The sequence below is a fragment of the Ursus americanus genome, chromosome 11 (assembly GCF_024610735.1).
Source record: "Ursus americanus isolate L20-20 chromosome 11, mUrsAme1.1.p, whole genome shotgun sequence".
NCBI lineage: Eukaryota > Metazoa > Chordata > Mammalia > Carnivora > Ursidae > Ursus > Ursus americanus.
Genome location: NC_142137.1, coordinates 30,248,853 through 30,275,078, shown reverse-complemented (window position 1 = coordinate 30,275,078; position 26,226 = coordinate 30,248,853). Strand labels below are relative to the sequence as shown.

Genomic DNA, 26,226 nt, shown 5'->3' with positions numbered 1-26,226 from the left:
CCCCAGCCCTTTTCTCTCCCCGCCGAGCCGCGGCGGCAGCAGCAGCAGGAGGAGGAGCCGGAGCCCGGAGGCGGCGGTGGCCGGGGAGCCCATGGCGTACAGTCAGGGAGGCGGCAAGAAGAAAGTCTGCTACTACTACGATGGTGAGAGGCCCGGCCGGCAGGAGGGTGGGTGGGCAGGGCTAAGGCGCCAGGCCCGGAGCCGCGCCGAGTTCCGCGGCCGCCGACGCGAGTGGGCGCCGGTGCTGAGGGGTGGGAAGGAGGAGGGACCGACGTTTGGCCGCATCTTAACCCATTCCCGACCCGACGCCGTCAGGTGGAGCCCCTCCGCGGCGAGGGGCCCCCGCGGGCTCTGCAGCTGGAGCCAGGTGGACGCCCCCTTTTCCCTCCTGCCGCTCTCTCTCCGGCAATACTGTCCGCCGCCCCAAAGGCGGCCCGCCTGTGGGACGGTGCCGGCCTACCCCGTCTTCGTGGAGGTGGCCAAGGGGATGGCCTGCCTTCTCTCTTCTCCTGCTCGCCACTTGGCGGGGGTGGAGGTGTGGGGGTGCCCTGCTTCGGCCCCGACCCCTCCCCCCGGGTCAAAATAGCTACCCCGGTGGGGACTTCACACAAAGCCCCGCGGCCGCGAGAGCCCCGCCCCCAGCCCCCGTTTCCCCCACCCCCGTCACCGCTCGCTCCCGCCCCGCCCCGCCCTTCCTCTCCGTCTGGGGCTGGTCCGCTGCGTCTGCTCCTTTCTCCGCCTCCAGCTTCAGCCCGGACCCCTCCACTGGGTCGGGGCTGGCGAGTAGTAACCGAGGGTGGGGGCCCACGTCCGCCTTGGGACACACTGACTCTGCCGTTTCGCTTAGGCTCCATCCCTCTCCTTTGTTCACCGGGTTCTTTGAGCGCCACTTTCTCAGGATCCAAATGAAAGGCTTCACTTCCTCGATAAAAATTGGGGTTTTCGAGTTTGAGGTAGTTAGTCTTCGCGGGAAATGTGAAGGTGTTAGGGAAACGTGGAGCTGTTACTGCTTGTGTTGTAGATCAGACTCGATGGGTTCTGGCTTGTCTCTGTGAGAGGCGGTTACCACCCACTTCTTTGTTGCTCTTTGTTCGATCAGGAAATACACCCTGCTTTGGAGGTTTAGGAGAGCATTGGCATCTTGCTTGTGAAAGCTGTTTCTAGGTGTTGGGAGTTTTGGTGTAGGAAAACTTTGAGGAGTAATGCAGGTGTACTAATCAGGTAAGTTTGAGCTTGCGGTGCAGTAAATTATGATGAGAATCAGATAATTTAATGTTAGGGGTTCTCTGATTTGAAATTTGAGCAGTAACATTAAATTTCTTGAATTGTGTTTCCTGTGGAAATGGAGTAGTAACCTCTTCTGCAGATTTCACAAAGACATTAATTTGGTAAATAGTTTTACTGGGTTACTCTCCAGAGGAGGATTTCGAAAATTTTACCGAGAAGCTAGGCTCAATGACCTTTAAGTCCTACTTGATCTGTCTGAAGCAATACAAATCTTGGAAGTTGTTTTCTACATATGGTGTATTAATGTGTATATTACAAAATCTTAGGTGGAAAGATCTTAGAGGTCTAGGTCAGAATAAATCTGATTTTAATTTGAAAATGGCCATACCATATTACTTCAGTTAGCAAAGATGAATCTTTTAATGCCTGATTATATAAAATGTCCACCTGTGTCATTTGTGGAAAAACTTAACATCATACAGAAGAAATCTGAATTGTTTGATATTTGATGGCTAGTATTAAATAGAGCTGTATTTTAAAAACATTTTTTGAGAGCACTACCTATATGTGTAATACAAATAGAAATTATGCCTCCTGGAGGAGTAAAGATAGGAGTACATTTTAATTTAATATGAATTTATATTTGTTAATATCATTCTTTAAGTTTTCATGCATATTTTGAGACAGTGGTAAAACCCAAGCCCTGCATTCCCTGATCAAATTGGAAAGTAAATAACCCCGTGTGAGAGCTAATTTTTACAATGATACTGTTCTTAAGGTTTAGAGATTTATTCTTGTCAGGGGTTGGGGTAAAAGAAAGGTTTAAGTTGGGGAAACTGAGGCTAAGGCTTTTATTTAGCAGCTGTTAGTTGCTATTGACAGTGATAGACTCTGATGAAGTAAGCAGCTTGTAACTTGTCACCAGACTTGAATTGTAGAATGGGAGGTACACTTAAGTAACAGTTTTATGAACAGCTGTTTGTTTCTGGGCCCCTTTATGATGAGTGTTTGCTGAGGGAATGGGATGCCCAGGGCAGGATGTGGACTTGGTAGGTAGAGTTTGAAATATTCAAGTCCCATGATTGTTGCTTAATACTTTACTATAGACCATTCAACTGCTTTACTGATGGCCAAAACCAGTGTATAACTGAATATTTGGAAATCTCTCATTAGGTTATATGCCTTTTGTCTAAGGCTTATGCCTCATTTTTAGAATGGAATTTTTAGTTGCTTGCATTTGGAATATTCTTTGGGTTTAGGGGGGGCTAATAAAATTGTTTTGTAGAAATTATTAAATGGGTTGGGGATAGTTATGCTAATTATTAGTATGTGATAGTATATTTACTAAACTTTGAACAATTCCAAAAGCTTATATTTTCATTACTTAAAAAATCCTATTTTGTCAGCTTAAAAAGGTAGTGGTATTTTTTTTCTTTTGGGGGAAGGAAAGAAGATGCAAGTAAAGTAGCTTCTGCACCACAGAATTGGGAGATTTGAAGGTATAGAATGTGGATTGGATTGGAACTAAAAATCTGCTAGCCTAAATTATCTTGTTTTAACTTGGTAAAGAAAGTAGAAGAAAGAAAGAGTACAGGAATGAAGTAGTAGATCCTATAACCATAGGAATCCTGCCTGTAGGCTCAGTGGGACCATTAGGCACACTCTTGACAACACAGACTATCTAGCAAATGAAAGGAACTTCTAAAGGCATGTATTTTTTTTTTTTTTTGTATGCTTTAGTGTTCAGTACTATACCCTTTAGATGACTGGAATGCTGGTTCCAGCTGAACCTTCAGGCGTTAATGGATGAGTTATCCTTAAATCTTTGAGGAAAGTAAAAGAAGTTCACTTTTCTTACTGTAGATATTGACCCATACCTCCAAAGTTTTCAAAAACTTAATTCTAAATCTTGGTCATCTTGTATGTATTGCACGATTATCGTTGCTCTGTAAAATGATATACCTAGTGGCAGAGATGCCTTCTGACTTTAAAATGATGTGAATTCTATACTTAAATGTAATTAGCAAACCAATTGTGTTAGTCCCAAATTATAATACTCACAAATTATGATACTGTATCTAGGGGGCGCCTGGGTGGAGCAGTCAGTTAAGTGTCAGACTTGATTTCAGCTCAGGTCATGATCTCAGGGTCTTGAGATGGAGCCCTGCATTGGGCTCCGTGCTTAGCACGGCGTCTGCTGGAGATTCTCTCTCCCTCTGCCCTTTCCCTTGCTCTCTTGCACATGTAAATAAATAAATAAAACCTTCATTAAAAAAAATAATTTATAATACTTTACCTAGAAATGTTAAGTGTACTTTGTTTTGAATTAAGCTTTAGGCCAATCACATTTAGTGCCTGTTTTATGATGTACATGATATAATATGGCTGAATAAAAGCATAATTTACATAATTGTATAGATACTGCTGTGCTCTATTTTTTCCTCTTCTGATAGGGTGCGTCATAGTGTTTGGAGACAAGTGGTTCAGCAAAAAGCGCTCAACACTGTACAAAGATAGAATATAAAATTTACCAAGATCATGCCTCCCAGTATACTTGTAGTTTACTCTAGGAGATTATAAGAATTTATTTGGCAGCCAACTAATTGACAGATTTTCTTAGACCTTTATTTGTAACAACCATGCCAACGTCTTTTGGTAGATAGCCTTTAATAAAATTGCATGGATTCTTAGCTGTAGTATAAATATTATCCATAAAATAGGTAATCTTTTCTTCCAAAACAGGTAATCAGCAAATCAGAGTGCTGAGTGAATTACAGCAGCAGTTCATAAATACCAGTAGTCTTTTTTTTTTTTAAGATTTTATTTATTTATTTGAGAGAGAGAGAGAGCACACGAGCAAGTGGGGTGGAAAGAGCAGAGGGAGAGGGACAAGCAGACTCCACACTGACCACAGAGCCTGATATGGTGCTTGATCCCGTGACCCTGAGATCAGCATGACCTAAGCCAAAATCCAGAGTGGACCCTTAACCGACTGAGTTACCCACGTGCCACCATAAATACCAGTAGTCTTAATTGCACATCATTATTTAAACATAGTAGGGTGTAATGCCCAAATAAAACAGCTATTATTATGCTTGGGTCCTTTTCCCCAGCTATTCTTTACTTCGTTTCCTTCAGATTTCACCTAATCGGACTTTCTTCCTATTACCTTAATTCTCATTGCTGCTTTTCTCCTTGTAAGTCACTTGTACTGTTATCCTATTTCTAGCACCTAAATTTTGTCCTCCTCACTAGACTATAAACTTCATGAGGACAGAGTCTGTTTTGCTTATGTCTATATTCTCTACCATGTAAATAAAAATGAAAGTTTTTTTAAATTATTGGTGAATAAATGATTAGTACCCTATTTTTATGGGTAGAGCACTTTCATATAACATTCTCTCTGCTACTTAAAACCACTCTGAGTTACAGACAGAATCAGTGGCATTTTGTCTATTTTACGGATGAAAATAGATTGGTATCCCTGTTTGACTCAGTCCACTCCTTATCCTTTACCACACTGACTGATTTTAATGTCCAAGAAGAGGTCAATACCTCGCACTTGAAGATGTTTCTTCTTTCTTTTGGTGACACGAGTGGAACTCTTTGCACTGATACAAAAAAAACCAAAACAAGTATTAAGTAATTATTTCTTTTTCCCAACAAAAACTTGTAAATGCTTCAGTTGACAAATACTTAAGGAAACAGTTGTACTGGTAATCTCTTAGGGAATGATAATAGCATTGAAACATAGATGAGATCAGATTTAGAAGTTAAAGTATAAAGGGGTGCCTGGGTGGCTCAGGTGGTTAAGTGTCTGCCTTCAGGTTTCTGCCTTGCAGCTCAGGTCATGAACTCAGGGTCCTGGGGTCAAGCCCCACATAGGGCTCCCTTCTCAGCCGAGAGCCTGCTTCTCTCTCTCCCCACCCGAGCTTGTGCTTTCTCTTGCTATCTCTCAAGTAAAATCTTTAAAAAAATAAAATAAAAGTTAAAGTATAAGGATGTTTGTACTGGTTAATAAGTTTTATTCCTCTCTAATAGCAGTTGGTTTATACTTGTTCATGAAAATCAGCTTTGGGTTTAGAAGTATCAAATGGGCTTAAAGTCCCTACTGTGTGCCAAGTGAACAAAAGTTTATTTAAGTCCTAAGAATGAAATAAACTGTATGCTAGATAGTAAGAGTGGGGACCTTAGTAGGGTACTTAAGGAAGGCCTGAAGGAAAAGAATGGGCCAGCCTTAAAAGAATTTTCCTGTAAGATATTGCAGACTGCAAAGGCCACATAGTTAGGATTTGGCACACTGAACAAAAAGGAAGACATGGAGGAACAGTGGGATGCCAGGCTAGGTAGTGAAGGGCCAGACCACAAAAACTTTGTAGTAAGAGTTTTGAACTTGGTTCAGGGAGTAGAAAACCACTGAAGGATTTTTAAATGTAACTCAGGTGGAGAAAGAATGGTGAAGAGTATTGAAGACTGAAAGCAAGAATTGAATGCTTGTTGGTCCACATAAAATATAATGGTTGTGGCTGACAGAAATGGACCCATTTAACAGAGGTTTTGGGAGTACAACAAATAGAACTTGTTGATGGATTAGAAATGGAGCTGGAGCTGGTTGATGGTGGTACAGAATAGAGGATTGACGACTCCTCTAAGTTTCTAGATTGAACAGTTAGAGGACTTATTGCTTAGAGAGGAGGATTTTTAGGGCATCACTCTTGTTCGCTGACTTATCCAAGCACCTAGAATAGTGAATGGCGCACGGTAGTCTCTTGATTTGTTATATGAATGAATGAACATGAGAAACTCCTGATATTTCAAGATTGGTGCAGAGTGGCTATGGGGTAGTCCAGGACAGTGGTATTACGGAAGCCAGTGGCCAGAGTGTTTAAGCTAGTGGTGGACTTAAGTAAGTAGTGTGTGGAAGGTGAAAATAATACTATAGTTTTTCTTCCTTTGGTTGTTTTGTTTATTTTCTGGATAATTTTTGTAGCCTGCATTTCTTTAGGGGTAAAGGTACGTTTTGCAATCTTAAAATTCAAAATTATCTGAAAATGGGAAGAAAAATCTGTAACTCCTTTGGAATCAAAGCTTAATCTGAATTAATACTTAGAATCTTTATTCTGCTTACTGTGAATATTCACACATTTTTGCTGCAAAAATATTGTTTGATTATAGAATGCTGTGCAGATCCCAGGGTATCACGTAATATACAGCAGATGTAACATTACTACATTTATAAAACCTGAAAAAAAATCTAAAATACATCTAGTCCCAAGTACTTTGGATAAGAGAATGTAGATCTTAGTAGCCATTTCATTCTAATAGCTTCTTCGGAAGAGTGAGCAATTTCTAAAATTTTGCAGATAACTAATTCTTTATGGTAATTTCTTCACATTGATAATTAAAGTTTGTTGTATTCAAGAAACCACCTTGTGTTAATTTTTCTGGATGTTTGCTTCTTTGGTAATGCATTTTTGTGTATTTTGATAAAAATCAAGATACCATTTAAAATGCCCAAATTATGTTACTAACCATTTAAATCATGAATGGAATTTGTAGGTGCTTAAACTAAGAAAAGACATTTTATGTTTAATAAAAAAAAATGGTTGGCTACAAAACAACCTTGTAGAGAATTTTGAGATATGGGATTAAGCCAGAAAGTGTTGGGAGATGTTTCTTTTATAACCCCCTTAGGTTTTAAAGGAATTCTTGATAAACGAAATAGCACTTATCTTTGGCTTAGCTCCCCTTGTGGACATGTGTCATTTAGGAAGTGCCCATATTTTTGATGGGCCTGGGGCCCCTAATTGTAGCAGAGAAACTTGTTGAAAGCTATGTATATACTCAAACAAAATTTGAGGACTCAATTGGTTTAAAAAAAAAAGTTGTTACTTTCATGAATTGGATAGTTTCTTATATTCATTTTCTCTAAATTAACAAAGATCCTAAGCCTTTATTAAAATATTTGTATTACATACTACATCCTTTTCTTGCCAGGCTTTCCCCTACCATTTCTTTCTAGTGACTGAAAATGCCATTGCTTTCTTAGAAGCTACTGCTTAAGATTGTTTGCATTGCTCTGCGTGTGTTTGAATCTAGCTCCTCTGGCTTGCTAGTTAGGTTACTTTGGCAATGTTACCTGACTCAGCTGCATCTCACCTTTCTTCAGTATAGGAACAATAGTAATAATACCTACATCATAGGGTTAATTGAGAAGATTAACAGATAATACATGTGAAGTGCTTAGAATAGTACCTCCTAGTGAACACTCAATAAATGTTAATTGCTGCTATCATCATTTTTTGTTTTAAACAGGCTTGCTGAGAAATTGCAACTGTAGTCTCCTTTCTGTAGGTTATTGACATCTTTCCTGTTATGTTATTTGTGGCTTTCCACTGGATTCTCAGTATGTCTGTAAACTAGAATATTTGATCTTAAAATGTGATAGATGTTAAAAACATTTCATGCTAGTAAATCTTACACAGACATTTGGAAGTTCTGTGAAGACTAGTTTTATTCCAACTCCCGTGATTTCTTCTGGTGGTGGTGATAACTTAGGAATACCTCCCTTGCATTAACTTGGGTACCTGATGCCTTGTAATTCTAGTGGGCTTTCCATACCTTAAGAATTTTAGACCAGGCTGCTTTCAAGGAACTATGTGTAGTGCCAACCATGTAGAGACGAGCTTTACAGCCCATCCTTATAAAGGTAGTTTATTTCACGCATAGTTTCTGAATTGTGATAAATGCAGAGGAATGTTGCACATCCCCTTAGCCCTGCTTGCTACTTGTCTGTATTGTCTTAGCCTTGTTGGCTCTTGTTTTAAGGAAGGTGACTTTCCCTTAAACTGTGTATATATTAATTGTTTTCAAAAGAGAGTTTGTGTTGGAAATGAAGAATTAAGTAAATTAACGGTATACCAACAAAATCAAGCAGTAGTGGTATTTAGAAATAGGTAGGTTATAAAATAGGCCTGTTGGGAAGTAGGAATGTTCATCCCAGACTATTATCAAATATATGGAAGAGAGAGAAACACAGGTTTTTGAGTTCTCAGTTTTTATTAAACAAAAAAAAGTGTGTATTTAGGCAGGATTTGAAAGAATTTTTTTTTGATCCTGAAGGTGGGGAGATGGCATTCTTTATCCCTTGCTTTTATATAAACGTGTTGGAATGATTAACTTCAAGCCATTAAAATCAGCTTGACTGTCCTAATAAAAATTTGGAATTATTTATTTAAAGACTAGAATTAATACTAAAAGTAATTTCTAATTTTATACAGGCTGTTGAAAAAAGTACTTGTTACATTTAAAAAATAGTATATTTTTAGGGGTTTCCTTAGTATTACTTTATTATAAAAACACTGGGTTGTCACCTAAAAGTATTGATTTCATTGAAATTCGATAGGTGAGGATTTGGTTTAAGACATTGGTAATATAAGATGTCATAGAGAGATAGGCTGGCAGTTACAACTTTTAATCATGAAGAATGAGACAGAATATCCTTACTATCTTAAAAAAATGTCCTGAGTATGTCTTACCAGAGCAAAACTTTATTTAGGGTCTAAGTTTCATTTACCAAAAATTTTCTCTTATAAAGACTGTGATGGATGTGTAGAATGTCTTAATCCCATAATTCCAATTTAAAGAATTTCTGGGAAGCCAGTAAGTATTCAAGAAGCAATATTTGCTGTAAAATTTTTAAATAAATAACTGAAACTCAGAATTTAGGCATCAGAATTTGCCCGTAAACACAAAAAATAATGATCAATTTGAGTAAAACTACTTTTTTAAGTGTGTAGTATAGAGTATTTTATTAGGGCTAATCCAAAATTTTGGTCAACTGGAAATCAGAAAAGCTTGCTTGCTTTAACCTATAAATAAGCGTCATATGTATTAACGGAGTTATCACATATAAATGTGTACACAGTATCTTGGTTTTCTAATACAGTTTGAAAGTTGAAAAATCGAAAATCATTATTTAAGGTTTTAAATCTTGTTTAGGTGGTAAGTGCCTTCTAATGATGAACATACATAAATTTAGATCATTTGTGAAGATTTTCTTGTTTGTATTGTTCAGTTTGTCTTTTTTCTATTTTAGGTGATATTGGAAATTACTATTATGGACAGGGTCATCCCATGAAACCTCATAGAATCCGCATGACCCATAACTTGCTGCTAAATTATGGCTTATATAGAAAAATGGAAATATATGTGAGTATACCTTTGATGAATATTCATTGGTGATAATTTTTTTTAATCTGCTTTGAAACTTTGTTTATTGTTCCCTTTGAAGTGCATTTAGCAGATGAAAAGGTCTGGAATAAAACAGAAAATCCTCTTTTTGTTTTATTCTTCAGAGAAAACTGAGAGTGTGGGAACTATGACTTCTCTTGTCCCTCTTCCTCAACCATTTTCTAAAAGTTTCTCGTACCCCACCTTTTCACATTCTGGAGAACAACTCGGTTTAGCCTACAAAATATTTTTGTTACAGTAGTGGTTGACCTGGCTGTGCTGCTGAAGAGTTGACCTGGGACTATTACAAAAGAACTAAGTAGAAAATTCTACAAATATTTATTGGTATACGGAACAATGCGTTAGTGGGCATGCACAGTTACAGCTAACATTTAGGATACAACCACCTTAAATGTTTTTGCACTGATGGAGGTATATATAAACAAATGCAAGGCACAACAATTCTTGCCTATTTGGGGAGAAAAGAAAGACTTGAAGCAGTTAGCAATATTGGGTGTCTATGAGTTACTTTCTTTCAGATACAAACATTTACAGAAGAGGAATTGGATAGATTTCCTGGAAGCCTTCTGGGAGAAGTGTGTCATAAATGAATTGAACTCTTGGGAACAAGGATAATTAGGATAGGCAAAGGAAAGGAAGAGAGATCGTGAACAAAGACTTATAATTGAGAATGAGTCTCATTCTCACTGGATATAGAACGGAATGTTTATGATGGAAAATGAGAGAAAGTAGTTTCTGAACACAGATTCAACTTTGTAAGTGTTGACCCCATTTCTACTAAAATAAAAGAAGTGATTAATATATAGTTGGGGTCAGACCTGTCTAATGCTTTTAAAGGAGTAGGAGTTAGCTTTGGAATTGATTACTGTTTTCTAAAACACACAGGTATAAATTTGGATTAGCTTTGGAATTTTTGTTCTGGCAGACCTAGTTCTTTTGAGAGGACTATTAGGGGAAATGGTATACTTTGTGTTTGATAACTCTGATATAACCAGTTGTAGTTCCACAATTCTGACATTTGTTTTTCTTCACAGAGGCCCCATAAAGCCACTGCTGAAGAAATGACAAAATACCACAGTGATGAGTACATCAAATTTCTACGTTCAATAAGACCAGATAACATGTCTGAGTATAGTAAGCAGATGCAGAGATGTACGTTTCTATGTTAAAAGTATATATTAGTATTGATAAGTATAAATGAGTATTTTTAGAAGCTTATAGAGTTATCCAAATCTAGGTATTCTGCCTGATATAAAATACTTTTTAAAATTAATTATTGGTTTGAAAAGTCAGTGTAAAAGTACTAAATCTACTTTATTTATTCTTGTTTTTGTTTTTTTAAAGATTTTATTATTTGACAGAGAAGAGAGAGAGAGGCAAGCAGGAGGAGCAGCAGGCAGAGGAAGGAGAAGCAGACTCCCCGCTGAGCAGAAAGCCTGATGTAGGGCTTGATCCCAGGACTCTGAGAGCGTGACGTGAGCTGAAGGCAGACGCTTAACCAACTGAGCCACCCAGGTGCCCCCAAGAGCTATTTTAAATTAAAAAAACAAAAACAGGGGCGCCTGAGTGGCTCAGTTGGTTAAGCGTCTGACTCTTGATTTGAGCTCAGGTCATGGTCTCAGGGTCTTGAGGTTGAGCCTTGCATCAGGCTCCGCACTCAGCACAGAGTCAACTTGAGATTTTCTCTCTCCCTCTTCCTCTCTCTCTCAAATAAATAAATAAAATCTTTAAAAAAAAATCTACCCAAAGCCTATTGGTCTGCCAGACTGCCAAAGAGCTGTCTTTGTTTTGGTCCCTTGTTAACTTTGGGATAATGGATATTGGTGGGGAGACCTTATTCCCCTGCTTTAAAAAAAAAATATATATATATATATATACTTTGATTGGACTTAGCCTGATATATATATTTCTTCTATTTGTGTGCTTTAGTTAATGTGACTGTAATATATAATCTGTTCCTCCCCTTTGTTAGTGAAGCTTTTGATTTTCTTCTATATAGTATTCTGTTTATAAGATAAAAAGTGTTTTATTATTAGCAGTTGGTTGGCTTGAAAGTGAAATGCAAAATGTCATCCTAAAATGATTGGAACAGCGTTTTTTTAAAGCTTGATACTGAAGTTTATTCTCATCACTATTTCTGTTCTGTAGACTCTGTAGTCTTTAGTGATTTTTTTAAAAAAAGAACAATTTCAATAGTATTAAGTGTAGTTGCTAGACATCTTATACATTTGTAGAACTTTGTATACATTTGTACTATAGATTATTTCATTTACTCAATAAAATGCTGTAATGTAAATAGAACATATTATTTATCCTTGTTTTTTTTTGATGGAGATTCAGGCTTAGATTAAAAGTTACGGATAGATAGGGCAAATGAATTAATGGGATTGATTTAATACATAATACTGAATTAAGATTTTGATTATATCTGAGCAGCAAGAAACTAAAATTCATTATAGTGATAATAAATTATGGGTATACAAAGCTTGTAAAATAATTACCCTTATTTTTTAAGAGGTTATAATTTGGGGGGTGGGAAGAGGCTGAGAATGGGTCATATACATAATGTATCCCTTTATCCTGTCAGTACTAAGGAACTAAGTATATTGCGATGTGTCATGTATCTGTATGTCGTTTCCTTGTGCTTTATATACCCCTTCCTTCTATGTCTTGGCTGTTACGAACCTAATTAATTCTTACCATCCTTTAAGATTGGGTAGGGAACCAGCTGCTTTATCTTTTTAGTACTCACTAAAATACATTTCAAAGTTAATGGATATTCTGTGCATTTAGGGAGTTTTAGAGAAAATAAATCATAAAGGAATTAAAGTTGCTTAAATTTTTTAGAATCCTGATTAATTCATTGTATATTTAAGGAGAAATGCCTAAAATTTAAGTGCATGTTTTAATTAAATAAATGCCTTTTATGATGGCTATTAATTTTTTTAGTAACAGAGCAGAGGTGTTCTACAGATAATCCTGGTAAGATTTGGTGGTGGTGTTTCATGCATAGCACTTTAATTAGCTTGGATAAAATGATAAATTGTATTTTTAAATAGCAGAGTTTAGATTTCTTCTATGATGTGTGTTTTGTGATCGCATCAAATAAAAAAGTATTTGTAAGGAACAAATTTTGGAAGAAAATCTTTTCATTAATTCATAGAATGGATACTAACTGAAATCCATCTTTCACAGTTAATGTTGGAGAAGATTGTCCAGTGTTTGATGGACTCTTTGAGTTTTGTCAGCTCTCAACTGGTGGCTCGGTTGGTAAGTGTCCTGATTCAGATCTTAAAATTGATTTAAATATGTATGTAACTTTTAGGTTATTTGTTTAAAGCAAAAGTTTTTAGTGGTAGTGGATTTTGATAACAAAAGTAGTCTGTATGTTTATAGTAGTACAGTTGTCTTTAAAAATCCACATGTTTGAGGCACCTGACTGCCTCAGTTGATGGAGTATATGACTTGATCTGGGAGTTGTAAAGTCAAGCCCCACATTGGGTGTAGAGCTTACTTTAAAAAAATAATAAATAAAAGTAGTTACCTTTTTTCTTTAAAAATAAATAAATAAACCCCATGCTTTATGATCATAATGACTTGAACTTTTTCTTACTTCCGTTGTATTTTCACTTAAGAGATTTCTCTCCTCTATCTCTCTTCTAGCTGCCACTTTCCATATATACTCTTATTTAATCAGATCATATCTGTAGGATAATACTTACCTAAGGAGAAACTGTTGTTAGTGTTCCAATGATCCTTATCTTTTTGTAATTTTAAACTTTTTTTTATACATGGCATACTCTTTCCTATAGGGCTTTTGTCTAGTTACATTAATTTTTTTATTTTAAACACTTTCGAAGTCTACCCTGTCTTGTTTTTTAGCTGGGGCTGTGAAGTTAAACCGACAACAAACTGATATGGCTGTTAACTGGGCTGGAGGATTACATCATGCTAAGAAATCAGAAGCATCAGGATTCTGTTACGTTAATGATATTGTACTTGCTATCCTTGAATTACTAAAGTAAGTTAATTTATGTTGCTGTTTTTCTTACATGAAAAAGTTTTAATTAAAATGATACAAGTCTATAACTTTTAAAAATATTTCAAAGAAACAGCAGGTTAAAAATAGTTCATTGGTGAGTCTTGTATGGATTCATTACAAACCGTTGTAGAAATACAGGACATTTTCCCATTTTTTGAATTAATAAGAATGAGAAATGCATATACATGCTTAAAACTCCCATTTAATACCCTTTAAAAAAAGCTAGAAGTAGTTAGGAGATTTAGATTTAAATTACAGTTTCAATTAATGAAAGATGACACAACCCTGGAATTTTATGTGCTAATAACATTTTGTAAGTTTTAACTTCTGAAAGCAAAAATTTGAAATCTTGTGTTTAAGAAAATTTGTTCATTGAATGAGTCTAGCTAATTGCCTAGTTTCCACATGGAATGGGGCTTTGTTCTCTACTAATGGTTATAATTATCTCTAAATTACTAAAAGGAGTTAGTTTTAAAGTTATCCTTGACTGTAGTTTGAGTTAGATCTATAGAGACTTAAGAATTTGGAAATTTACAACATTTTTTTTTAACCATTATCATTTGTAACATGTCTTAGCAGATTCCACTTCAGATTGTAGTGAATTAGTGTTTTCTCAGTATCAGAAATGTTCTTGCCTGTAATTATTCCATGAATACTGTTTATAGAGACTAATTTTTCAGTCATTTAAAAGTTGGTATTAACTCCTCAGATAAACAACTAAAATGTTTCAGTTAACTCACTGAGAGCCCAGGAAAACCACTTGAAATTATTTGCCTTGGTTTTTAATTCACTGTTGATTTTGGTTCTTGTGTCTTCATCTCTGAGCAGCAGTTCTTACCCACTTGCTTATAGCGTTAAACACGTTTTAATTTAATTTGTTCAGACATATTTCTTTAACTGGCATGATCAATCATGATTTAATTAATTGACTGTTGATAAGCCACTGATGAACCACTCAGAAATTTACTTGGTTAACCACTTTTTTATTATTTTTGTGAAGAAAGTCTACTAGGATGAGACATTCCGCTTTTTTTTCCCCCCTTCCGAAAGCTTTGCTGAATGGTGCTATCCTGTGTGTTGAGACTATTCTGATGAGTTCTTAGTTTGATAATGTCAGTTTATATGATTCTTCAACATAGTGGTGATATCATTGTGTAGCAAACACACAAAGCACTGCCATTTAATTTAATAACAAAATAATCCTCAGTTCACCATGCCATGAAAGTATGACATTTAAAGTTCATTTCCTTTTCTCTTGTTTTGACACGGGTATGTACTGGTAGGAAGACGTCACAGTACGGTGATACACACGGTTCTTAAAACAGTCCACGCTGTCACTGCATCACAGCATTTGTAGTGCTGCAGGCAGCACTGTGAAGTGAGGAGAGTACCACATGTGCTTTCTGTCACAGTTACTCTACTTTGCAGTTGAAAGCACAAAAGAAGCCATAGATAATCTGTAAACAAATAAGCATGGCCATGTTTCAGTAATACTGTATTTATGGACATTGAAATTTGCTTTTCCCTTGTCACATATGAAATATGCTTGTTTTCATTTTACTTTTCAGTGAATTAAAAGTGTAAAAACTATTCTTACCTCAAGGCTTTACAAAAAGACTCCGTTGGTCAGATTTGGGCTTTTAACCATAGATTGCTAACCACTATTTTATAATATTGAAAATTTACTAAAGAGATGTTTTAAAGTTATAATAGTGTAAGTACAGTATAATCTTCAGTTGTTAATATATAAAAACAGGTAGTATGTTTTTAAAACATGTAGAACTGGACAGATTTTACAGGGAGAGTAAATATATTTTCTTACCAAGATTGGGGCTAAAGGGAGGAGGACTTAAAGATCTAAGGCTCAAACTTGTAACTTTAGATGTTTGAATGGTCTCTTAGGCTGGAAATAAAGTAAGAAAGGGGATTAAACATTCTGAAATGCAAGAGCTCAAAAATAGTTTTTCTGAACCCATGGTGGTTCTTCCCATCTTTTCAAACCTCTTAAAAACTTAACTGGTGGCTTTGTTTTCAGGTATCATCAGAGAGTCTTATATATTGATATTGATATCCATCATGGTGATGGTGTTGAAGAAGCTTTTTATACGACAGATCGTGTAATGACTGTATCATTCCATAAATATGGGGAATACTTTCCTGGAACAGGAGACTTGAGGGTAAGACTGAATTTCTGTCTGAATAAGTATTATGATATAAAAATTAGGAGAAATGAGGAAGCTAATAATCATGTATCTAAACTAATACTGTTCTTGAGTCATTCATTAGAAACTTGTATGCACAGTTGAGTCATTTTATATGCTATATAACATTTGTTAGAATTCACTTTTGTTGACTATAAGCAAAAATTTAATGAGAACTGAGAGGACTTTATTTTGCTCAGCCATTTTTCTTTGATTGAATAATTATTTTTGAACATCACTGACGCATGAAGAAGTTTTCTAGATGTTTATTTGCATCTTCAAAACCTACTTGACAATAGCCAATGTTGCTGTTGATTGTAAAATTGGTGGAAGAAAATAACCAAGTCTTTTTTAGGTTCTTGTACTCCCCTCCTTTTATGATGAGTCTTGATTTAATAGGCCTTATTTTAAAATCTTTTTCCTTAAGCTTCTGAAATTTGTAGTCTATACCATTTGGAGAAAGAATGCCGTAGCTTATCCTGCCTGCCTATTACATTAAGTGCATGTCTTTTATATTTCTCTTGTCTTCTTCCATTTAGTGCTTTTTTTATTTTATGAGTGTATAAACCACTGGTCAGTTCTTGTTTGTACAAAGTTCCTCAAGTTTTTTTGCTTTACTAGTTTTTCTTGAACCAAACCATGTGCCTGTTGAAATTTATTCAAAAATTTAAATAGCCGTTTTTAATTCAGCCTGGATTATATGGGAAATTTCTCTTATCACGCCACTCAGTATTCTGAGTTATTTTATTAAGGTTATTTTTCATATCTGTGGTATGTAGTTAACCAAAAGTTTGAAGAGTGGCTTTATATTTCAAATATGAAATTTTTTTTATTTGGCCACAAGATGGTGCTCTTTCAGTGAGAGTTGTGATGGTGAAATCTTTCTTTACTTATAAATGGATAGAAGGTCAATTGTTTATTTGAGTTTAAATTATGTGGCTTTTAAAATTGCAAATGTATATTTTCAGTTCCATGCCTGTTTGCTCCTTCAGTGCCTTTTCCCCTTGGTCTTAACTTATATACTGATTCTTAGAATATGACTCTTAAACTAGCAGTATCAGCAGCTCCCAGGAACATACTGTTAGGCATCAGAAACTGATTCTGCACACTAAAGTTTGAGAACCACTACTCTAAACCAGTAGAATTCCTTTGTCGACAGCCATTGTACTCAGTGGAAATTCAGCAAAACCTTCCCAGTTTTAAGCTTAAAGTCTCTTTTCAATATAATCCTAACTAATCTCAGAAATGGTAAAATGTGGCCTCTGTGTTCATTTCTGACAGTATTCTTATGATTGTTTGAAGTTGTTAGAAAGTATTGGAGAATGGGTGTTTTTTAAAGATTTTAGAATGACTTTCAAATTCTCTTTTACTCACTAAAGATTTTACACTTACTATATGAAATGTCGTCTTAATATTTTCCCTTTGGTTATTATAAAAGTGTGCCCAAAATTTGTAAGGAAATCAAAATCAGTTATATTTAGAATTTCATAAAACTTGTATGTATCTTTGATGTTAGTTTAATAAACATTCTCTTTTCTACCTGCCAATTCATTCTAAATTAGAAAAGAAAGCTGCTTTGAGCTTAGATGCTTGTTAAAACTGCTTACATTTATTAGATCAGGAGTCTAAGGTAGAGGAAAAGGGGGTATGATAAAGTAGCATTTGAGGAATAAGAAATGGAAGGGATAAAGTTTGGTGCAACAAGGGCGGCAGCTGAGGTGCCAACTTTTGGCTAGGGTGAGAAGTGCCGACCAACTTTCTGTATTCTGAAATCTTTGTGTCAAAGTATATTCTAGGAGTTTAGTTTTAGTGCAGGATTTTAGGGATTCGTAATGCTTTAGTTTGTCCACATCTGAATGGTTTATAAATACAAACATATAAACATTTAGATTTAGATTTCTTCAAGAAAAATTGGTGGGGGAGATATGTAATTCCACTTTTTCTCCATTGGCATTTGGGTCATGATAACTCTAATATTGAAGGATAAACTATGCTTTTTTAAAATGAATCAAGCTCAGATCATTATATGAGAGATAAAGGGAGTCTTCTACAAAAGCATTAGTAATCCTAAGGATTCATGTATACTGAGACCTAATTTAAAACACATAAGAATCAGTTACTGCCAATTATTTAGTGTTGCAGTTAAAGAACTGTTTTGTAGCAATTTTTGTGCCATACCATTTCTTCTAGGAATTATATGTGTGTGTACTCAGGTACATTTACACACATGCATCTGTGCATGCATAATATGTACAAACAGTATATGTTGTGTGTGTGTATATATATATATATATATATGTATTTTAAGTGTTTATATATTGCTGAACGCGGTTCTCCATTTCTCTTGCTTCTTTGGGAAGTATTAATGCCTAGAGTGGTATTTATTCAACGAGTAGAAACAAAATTTATTTCAAGCCCAATTAAAGAGCGGATTTTGGTGCTTTAGTCTGCAGTTGTCAAAACTTGAGGAAAGTAGGAGCTTTTCTTTCATCATAAATAAACTTATACCGGAATGTGAGCCACAAGAGGGATTCTGCATTATAGAGACAATTGTCCTGCACGATTCTTTGGCTTAGAGTATTTTCTGTAGTTTTACTCATAACGTTGTCTTACATATTCTGTTCATGATTAATTTCTTGGTCTAATGTAATATTGCCTTTAATTGTTAAATTTCTTTTCTCGCCAAATAACCATTACCGATTAACTGGAATCAGTTCTGTTCAGCTTAGTAAAACAACCCATTAATATTGCAATTTACACTTACTCTGTATTATTTCCTTTCTTAACCTAAAAGATGAATCCAGAATTGGATATTGTTACCTAGTTTTTCAATCTTGTAAAAAAATACTTTAATAAACATGTCAAGCATTTTTACTCTCAGATGTTCTCTAAGAGCTGTTTGTGTATTTCAGGATATTGGTGCAGGAAAAGGCAAATACTATGCTGTCAATTTTCCAATGAGAGATGGTATAGATGATGAATCCTATGGGCAGATATTTAAGCCTGTAAGTATTATTATTTTCAAAATCAAAATGGAATTTTAAAATAATTTTACAGATAGTAACATGTGTTATCTTGTACATAGATTATCTCAAAGGTGATGGAGATGTACCAGCCCAGTGCCGTGGTGCTCCAGTGTGGTGCGGACTCACTGTCTGGTGACAGGCTCGGGTGCTTCAATCTGACAGTCAAAGGTAAGCAGTTCTAAAGGGTGATAGTCCCAGGAACACGCTTTTTCTTTTTTCCTAGAACTTCCCATAAAAGTTTTCATTATAATTTTTTGCCTACTGTATTAACACAGAGCCACATGTTTTGTATTTTTCATTGGTTTTTGTCAAATATATGTATGCATTTGGAATTGATATTTATAACTATAATTAATGCTGTTTCAGTAAATTAGGTTGTTTTTTATTTTGTTGATACATGCATACATGAATACAAAGGTTTTTGCAGTCCCAACCAAGGCAGCCATTTTAGGTGCTTTTGGTTGCTCCTTTTGGTATTTATCTTCAAATAACATGCAACCTAACTGTTTCTTTCTCTTATTTTGTTTTTATTTTTATTTTTAATTTAGTTCAGTTTAGTTTGCATTTATTATCTTTTTAAAACTTATTTTAAAATACTTAGATTTGTTGTTACCCAAATCTTTTTTTTTTTTTTGTCTCAGGTCATGCTAAATGTGTAGAAGTTGTGAAAACTTTCAATTTACCATTACTGATGCTTGGGGGAGGTGGATACACAATTCGTAATGTTGCTCGATGTTGGACATATGAGACTGCAGTTGCCCTCGATTGTGAGATTCCCAATGGTACGTATTATTATGATATCTTTATTGGATGGAATTGTCAATATATACAAATGAACGGATGGATGGTTAGAGTAGATTCCAAACCATGTAAATAGGAGAGCGGTCACTTTATTTTAAAAGTTTTCTTGGGGAATATTTCGCAGCTTGAATCTGGATTTTGTGCATGGGTTTGTGTGAAAACCGAGCTTTTAATATGTCACTTTATTTCATTGTTTTTAATAGAATTGCCATATAATGATTACTTTGAGTATTTTGGCCCGGACTTCAAACTGCATATTAGTCCTTCAAACATGACAAACCAGAACACTCCAGAATATATGGAAAAGATAAAGTAAGAGATCATTGAATTGATGTGATAAACATTTCATCTTTATTTTTATATATCAGATATTTCCTTTGTCTTTTTCAGAAGCATTTGAAACCTTAAGATTTCTTTATTTTTTCTGAGATAATGAAAATGTATTTCATAGCTCAAAAATATTTCCATTTTCTATTAAAATGGATTTTTAAATTTCAAAGGGCACCGTAAATTGTATACTTGCCTTACATGAAAGTGAAATTTTCCTTTTTGAAACATTTTGGTAAAGCTTTATCTCTAAGAACAAAGTGTTTGTTTATTTATTTATTTTAAAAAAGATTTTATTTATTTATTTGATAGAGAGCCAGCGAGAGAGGGAACACAGGCAGGGGGAGTGGGAGAGGAAGAAGCAGGCTCATAGCAGAGAAGCGTGATGTGGGGCTCGATCCCAGGACTCTGGGATCACGCCCTGAGCTGAAGGCAGACGCTTAACGACTACGCCACCCAGGTGCCCCTCCAAGAACAAAGTGTTTAGAGAGCTATTGTAGTACAGAGACACAAGTTTGTGTCCTCTCTCTCTCTGTCTGTCACACACTAGTTTTGTGACATTTGGCAGGCTAATTTGCATTTAGGCTTATATTTTCTCATCATTGAAATGGGGAATGAAATAGTATGTATGTTGTAAATTTTGAGGATTTAGATGGATTAATGATAGTCTGTGAAGTATCATGCTTTTATATGTTATTAACTCATAGGTTAAGTCAGATAAAAGATGAAATTTTTGCTTAATGTTTCCTCTTAAATTTAAGAGGAACTTGAAAAGAAATGAATTTTGTCTAATAAATTTGCGTGTGTAATTTAGACAGCGTTTATTTGAAAATTTACGCATGTTACCTCATGCACCTGGCGTCCAGATGCAAGCTATTCCAGAAGATGCTGTTCATGAAGACAGCGGAGATGAAGATGGAGAAGATCCAGATAAGAGAATTTCTAGTAAGATAATGCCTTGATGTGTATTCTACTACATTCTTCTGATTTGTTAAAAATTATCACAACTAATTAAAGGTTTTAGTGGTCCAAGAATTTCACTATGGGTTACGTTTCATGAGAACACTATTATTATTGTCCTGTTTTCCCATTTTTAATCTTACATAGATTTTAACTTTTTTTTTTAAGATTTTATTTATTTATTTGACAGAGCACAAGTGTGGGGGGGGGAGGGAGAAGGAGAAGCAGGCTCCCCACACAGCAGGGAGCCCAATGGCGGGGTTCAATCCCCGGACCCTGGGATCATGACCTGAGCCAAAGGCAGATAGTTAACTGACTGAGCCACCCAGGCGCCCTTAGATTTAACTTTCTTATGCCTTAAAGCCTGATTTGAGTATCATGTTTTTAGTTGATGTGACTCTATATACATGATCAAGGAGTGCCTAGGCGGCTCAGTCAGTTAAGCATCTGAGACTTGATTTTCGCTAAGGTCATGATTTCAGGGTCATGAGATCAAGCCCCGCACTGGGCCCCACACTGGTTGTAGAGCTGCTTGGGATTCCCTCTCCCTCCCTCTCTATCCCCCCCCCCCCCCCCGCGCACATGCATTTATGCATGCACATTCTCAAAAAAAAGAAAAAAGGTAAATTTGGGAATGAATTGGAAAGTAATACCAATTATCCAAAGGAGAATGAATTCAATAACATTAAGCACCCTCAGTTTGATTCTCTATCCTCTCATTCCACTTAATATTGATTGCTAAAGTTGTAGCATAATGGTATCTGTTGTGGTGTAGTCCTTCTAACATACTTGGTATTAATGATATTTTTAATGTTGTCTATCTGCATCTCCTTTTAGCTCTGAAATAAATGGTCACTCTTTAGATAAAGACACCTTCTATTAATAAAACATAGTTTTTCCCTCTAAATTTTTTTTTTGAGATCCCCAAATGTTTTTTATGTTTCTTTGAATTACTCCTTCCTAGATCAAATCTAAATTTTCAGTATTGAACAAACGGTGCATTCAGCTCTAATCTTAAGATTATTAAGCATCAGTTACCCTGTACTTTTAGTTGTGGAAATTTGTTGGTACTTTTGTACATGAGTGTGTTATAACAATTATAAAACCTGTGACTGCCTTTGTCAACTTCTGTTAAAATCTTTAATCAGTTCGAGCCTCAGACAAACGGATAGCTTGTGATGAAGAATTCTCAGATTCTGAGGATGAAGGAGAAGGAGGACGTAGAAATGTGGCTGATCATAAGAAAGGAGCAAAGAAAGCTAGAATTGAAGAAGACAAGAAGGAAACGGAGGACAAAAAAGCAGGTCAGATTTATTTTTTGGCAAATGTATTTTAATTGTAAGTTTTTAAAATGAGCTTCATTGCAATTTTTTATGAAATCCTGAAGTCAGTTGCACAAGTATTAAAGGGGTGGTTATGTTAGGTAGATGACATTTTTCCCTGTGGTAAGTGGTGCTTACCTTTTAAACCCTTTATTTAAAACTGTTAATGTTACTAGTCACATTTGCTCTTATAATCTAGAAAACCTTCTTACCTTCTCTTGCTGATGGCGTAAAATAGCAAACATCACACTATGATACAGATTGGGTAAGAAGACCAAGTGGTTATAGATCCATTTGTAGTCTGAGCAGAGCTCAAATTCTGAGATAGTTTTTAACTACCTAAAGTCTATTTGATGGGAATAAGACACGAAAGAAGAGTTATCCTTAGACCAGTTTCACCATTGTGAGAAAGCTAATAGAGTAGACTTTGCTCAGAAATTGTTTGATGAAAATATAAAAACTCTGAGGAAAGATAAGGTATTTGGAAGCTGGGTTGGAGGAGCAAGGTATAATACTTTGATGCCATAACTTAAAAATGCTGCTAGCTTGTCTTTGGATAAAATGATGCTTCAGCCTATAAATTTACCACCAGAATCTAGTATCTTTTATCTGAGTTCCCAGAGTGCTTACACATACCTTGGTCATTTTATTTAATGTATCATGCCTCGTTACAGGATTTTATGTACCTCCAAGCTAGATTGCGCTGCTCATGGCTAGGGAACACAGTATCTTAAATATATTCTTAACACTTGTGCGTTTCTTGATTAAATGGATACCTGATACCTGTATACAGGTAAGGGTGATGAACATGAGTTTTAGCTGGCTGTTAATTTTGACCCTGCAGCTTGTGGAAAACCGATAGACATACTTGGCCGGCATCCTTTTCCTTATATCTGTCACATCGAAGTTTCATGAGTAAGCTAGCTATCATGTTCTTTCTTCTTTTTTACTAGAGGTTAGGATTCCCCAGCATATCTCACACTTCCAGTTGTTCTTTTACTCGTGATTCACTCCTCTGTAGGCTACCATTCTCTGCCATTTTCTAATTTTAACTCTCGAGTGTATCACAATGATGGCTCCAGTCTGCTCTTACGTACTGATTGACATCCAGAAATTCCACTTACATTTGAGGTAAGGAGGGTTTAGCTTTAGCTGTAGGGTTTTTCTAGTATTTTTCATTTCTTTCACCATCAGTACATATTCTTGTCATTTTTGAAGTTTCTTCTCATTTTAAAAATCTTTAGCTTATTTGTGCTTTTTTTGTCCCCCCAAATGGGAAAGCACCTTCACTAGGGTGCTACTTGTCTTTCATTGCTGTTCTAGCTAAAAATGAGAGTACCTTTTCATCTGACTTAATGACCTTGTAGTGGATTAATCTCTTAGTATTTAGCTTCTCTAAACTTTTACTGATAATGATAATGAAAAAAATATTATTTTGTGGTAGCTCCTCTTCTAAGACCTTCCAGTTTAAAATCCTTTGTCTTACACGTAAAGAAATGTTACCATAGAAAACCTTTTTTAAAAATCTGTAAATCAGAACCTAAAGTTGGGGCTGTTTCTTTTTTCCTCCTCCCTTTCCCAATTCTATTTTGGCTCTTTGTATTACTGAGTTTACATATCCAAAATTAAGCCAGCAATCGAAAAAAAAGGTCATAGTGTCCTTATTGTCACACACATTTGTATTGTAAGTCAGACCAGTCCCCTGAAATGTCTATGTAGAATGCTTAATAACGTTGTGTTTATAATCAAATATCTTTATTAATAGGTCATTGCTTCACAACTTCGGTTCATGTGCTTCTTTAAAGAAATACAGCACATTTGGGCTAATTCGTTTAGTAATCTTGAGTTTGTAGTGTTAAATGTTACTATTTTATTGATTTTTATTAGAATGATGAAGACTTATACAGTGAGGGTTAAAAGTAAGGGGTGTAAACAGTAGGATTTAGCCTCTGCTGCGCTCTGGACCTACCTTACCTAATTCTCCTCTCTTCTCACAATACTTCAGTCCCAGTGGCCTTTTAGTTCTTCCTTTTAACCTGTTAGTCTCTGTTTTGCCTGCGGCGCCTGGGTGACTCAGTCTTGGTTAAGCATCTGCCTTTGTCTTAGGTCGTGATTCCAGGATCCTAGGATTGAGTCCTGCTCTGCTGGGAGCCTCCGTCTCCCTCTGCCTCCTGTCCCCCGCCCTGTCTCTCATGAATAAATAAAATCTTTTTTAAAAATTCTGTCTTGCCTCAAAATCCTTGTAAGTTTTCCTTCTGTTCAGGATACTTCATCCCTTTTCCCACCCAAAAGCTGTTCATTCTTAGGATACCTCATATGTCACTTCTGTGTGGTAGTCTTTCCCAGCCTCCCTCAGTGCTGTGCTCGTGTCTGTAGGCTGAACTTCTCCACAGCACTGTCCGAGCTGTAATATTGTAGTACAAGGGAAACAAAACTTCAGAAGGGCAGGACCTATGTTGTTACATTGACCTCCTTGAACCTCTGTCATTTAGCAAAGTTTCTGTAGTTACCGAATTTGTGAATAGTAAGATTGTATATGACAGCTTTTTATATTTTAAGTAAAGTATATTTTAAAATGTATATATATTTTAAAATAGGCTTCAATCTCTTCCCAATTTTTGTTTTTAGACGTTAAGGAAGAAGATAAATCCAAGGACAGTAGTGGTGAAAAAACAGATACCAAAGGGTAAATTGTATTCCTTATCTAGTAATTTTTATATACTATAAAAATAATAAATACATTTACTTTGGGTGTATATGTGTGTATTCTTTTGAGAAGTGCTAGACTGAACTTGCTTGAGAGCATCAGTAAGTTGTATGAGGTGCTCTAAGTTTTAGTCCATATTGGTGCAGAAGGTAATAGATGCCATCTTAACCATCAGTTTATGTGTTGGCTGTTCATCTGTTACTTGCCTTAAAAAATGATGAAGACTAGAAAAAATACTGTATAACTGAACATAAATCAGTTTGTACTCTTGTACGTAATGTATCTGAAACCATTTGCTATTAACTTTATGTGATCTTTTCCTGGTTCTCTTAATTTCTGTATGTGTGAATTTTTTGTGTTGAGAGATGGATAAATTTAAACACTGAGCTAGCATAACACAATTCATAATGCAGTTATGTTTAGCAAAATCATAATTGAGATTTTTATTGTCAGAAAGCATATAAATACTTGACCACGTATAATTTTGTGCTAGCCTTTATAGGATAACTTGGAATAGATTGTAAAATCACTGGAAAGATTAAGGGAGTCAATACTCCAAAAACAAGGCATTATCATGTGTTTCTGGGCATGACCCTACAGGACCTTAATATTTTATGTTGCCTCTTTTAACAGAGCCAAATCAGAACAGCTCAGCAACCCTTGAATTTGAGTGTCTCACCAATTTCAGAAACCATAAAAGAGTGAGAAAATATTGGAAAGAAAAATTTTTTCCTTTTGAAGACTTCTGGCTTCATTTTATACTACTTTGGCATGGACTGTATTTATTTTCAAAATGGCCTTTTTTGTTTTTGTTTTTCTTGGCAAGTTTTATTGTGAGTTTTCTAATTATGAAGCAAAATTTCTTTTCTCCACCATGCTTTATGTGATAGTATTTAAAATTGATGTGAGTTATTATGTCAAAAACTGATCTATTAAAGAAGTAATTGGCCTTTCTGAGCTGATTTTTCCATCTTTTGTAATTATCTTTATTAAAAAATTGTACTTGGATTGTCTTTTGTCTGTTTATTACAACATGAAATCCTTTTTCGGGAGCTAATAACGACTTTCTGTACAATTAGAATACAGTAGGAGTGAAAGATAACGGATTACAACTTCAAGGACATCCATTTACTGTTCAGGAAAGAGTATTTTACTGTACTTATTTCTTAATGCAATAGCAGTTCTACCATCTTATTTTTTGTAGTTTGGCCAGTCACTACCAGTGAAAATTGGCATCTCATATAATAATTTATCTCTAAATTAATAATATAAGCTGTGCAATTGAAATACAGAAATTATATTTGAGCTGAACCAAAGAGTACCAAATTTAGAAATGAAAATTCTGAATTGAAAGAAAATC

At 35.6% G+C, this 26,226-nt stretch overlaps 1 protein-coding gene across 1 annotated transcript; it reads left to right on the top strand.

The window, feature by feature from the left end:
- Positions 1-69: 69 nt before the first annotated feature.
- On the top strand, positions 70-25,874 carry HDAC2 (histone deacetylase 2). Its single transcript, XM_045798506.2, has 14 exons — positions 70-143; positions 9,326-9,438; positions 10,515-10,632; positions 12,676-12,750; positions 13,363-13,501; positions 15,558-15,699; positions 18,636-18,728; positions 18,809-18,917; positions 19,391-19,531; positions 19,754-19,862; positions 20,692-20,822; positions 21,986-22,141; positions 24,788-24,845; positions 25,500-25,874. Exons 1-14 carry the CDS (start codon positions 92-94, stop codon positions 25,528-25,530), a joined length of 1,467 nt encoding a protein of 488 aa, XP_045654462.1. The 5' UTR covers positions 70-91; the 3' UTR covers positions 25,531-25,874.
- Positions 25,875-26,226: the final 352 nt, after the last annotated feature.

Coding starts and splice junctions, on each gene's coding strand:
- HDAC2 (XM_045798506.2), top strand. CDS start 92: ATGGCGTACAGTCAGGGAGGCGGCAAGAAGAAAGTCTGCTACTACTAC. Junction 18,918..19,390: donor CTTCAATCTGACAGTCAAAG/GTAAGCAGTTCT, acceptor TTTTTGTCTCAG/GTCATGCTAAATGTGTAGAA. Junction 20,823..21,985: donor TCCAGATAAGAGAATTTCTA/GTAAGATAATGC, acceptor ATCTTTAATCAG/TTCGAGCCTCAGACAAACGG.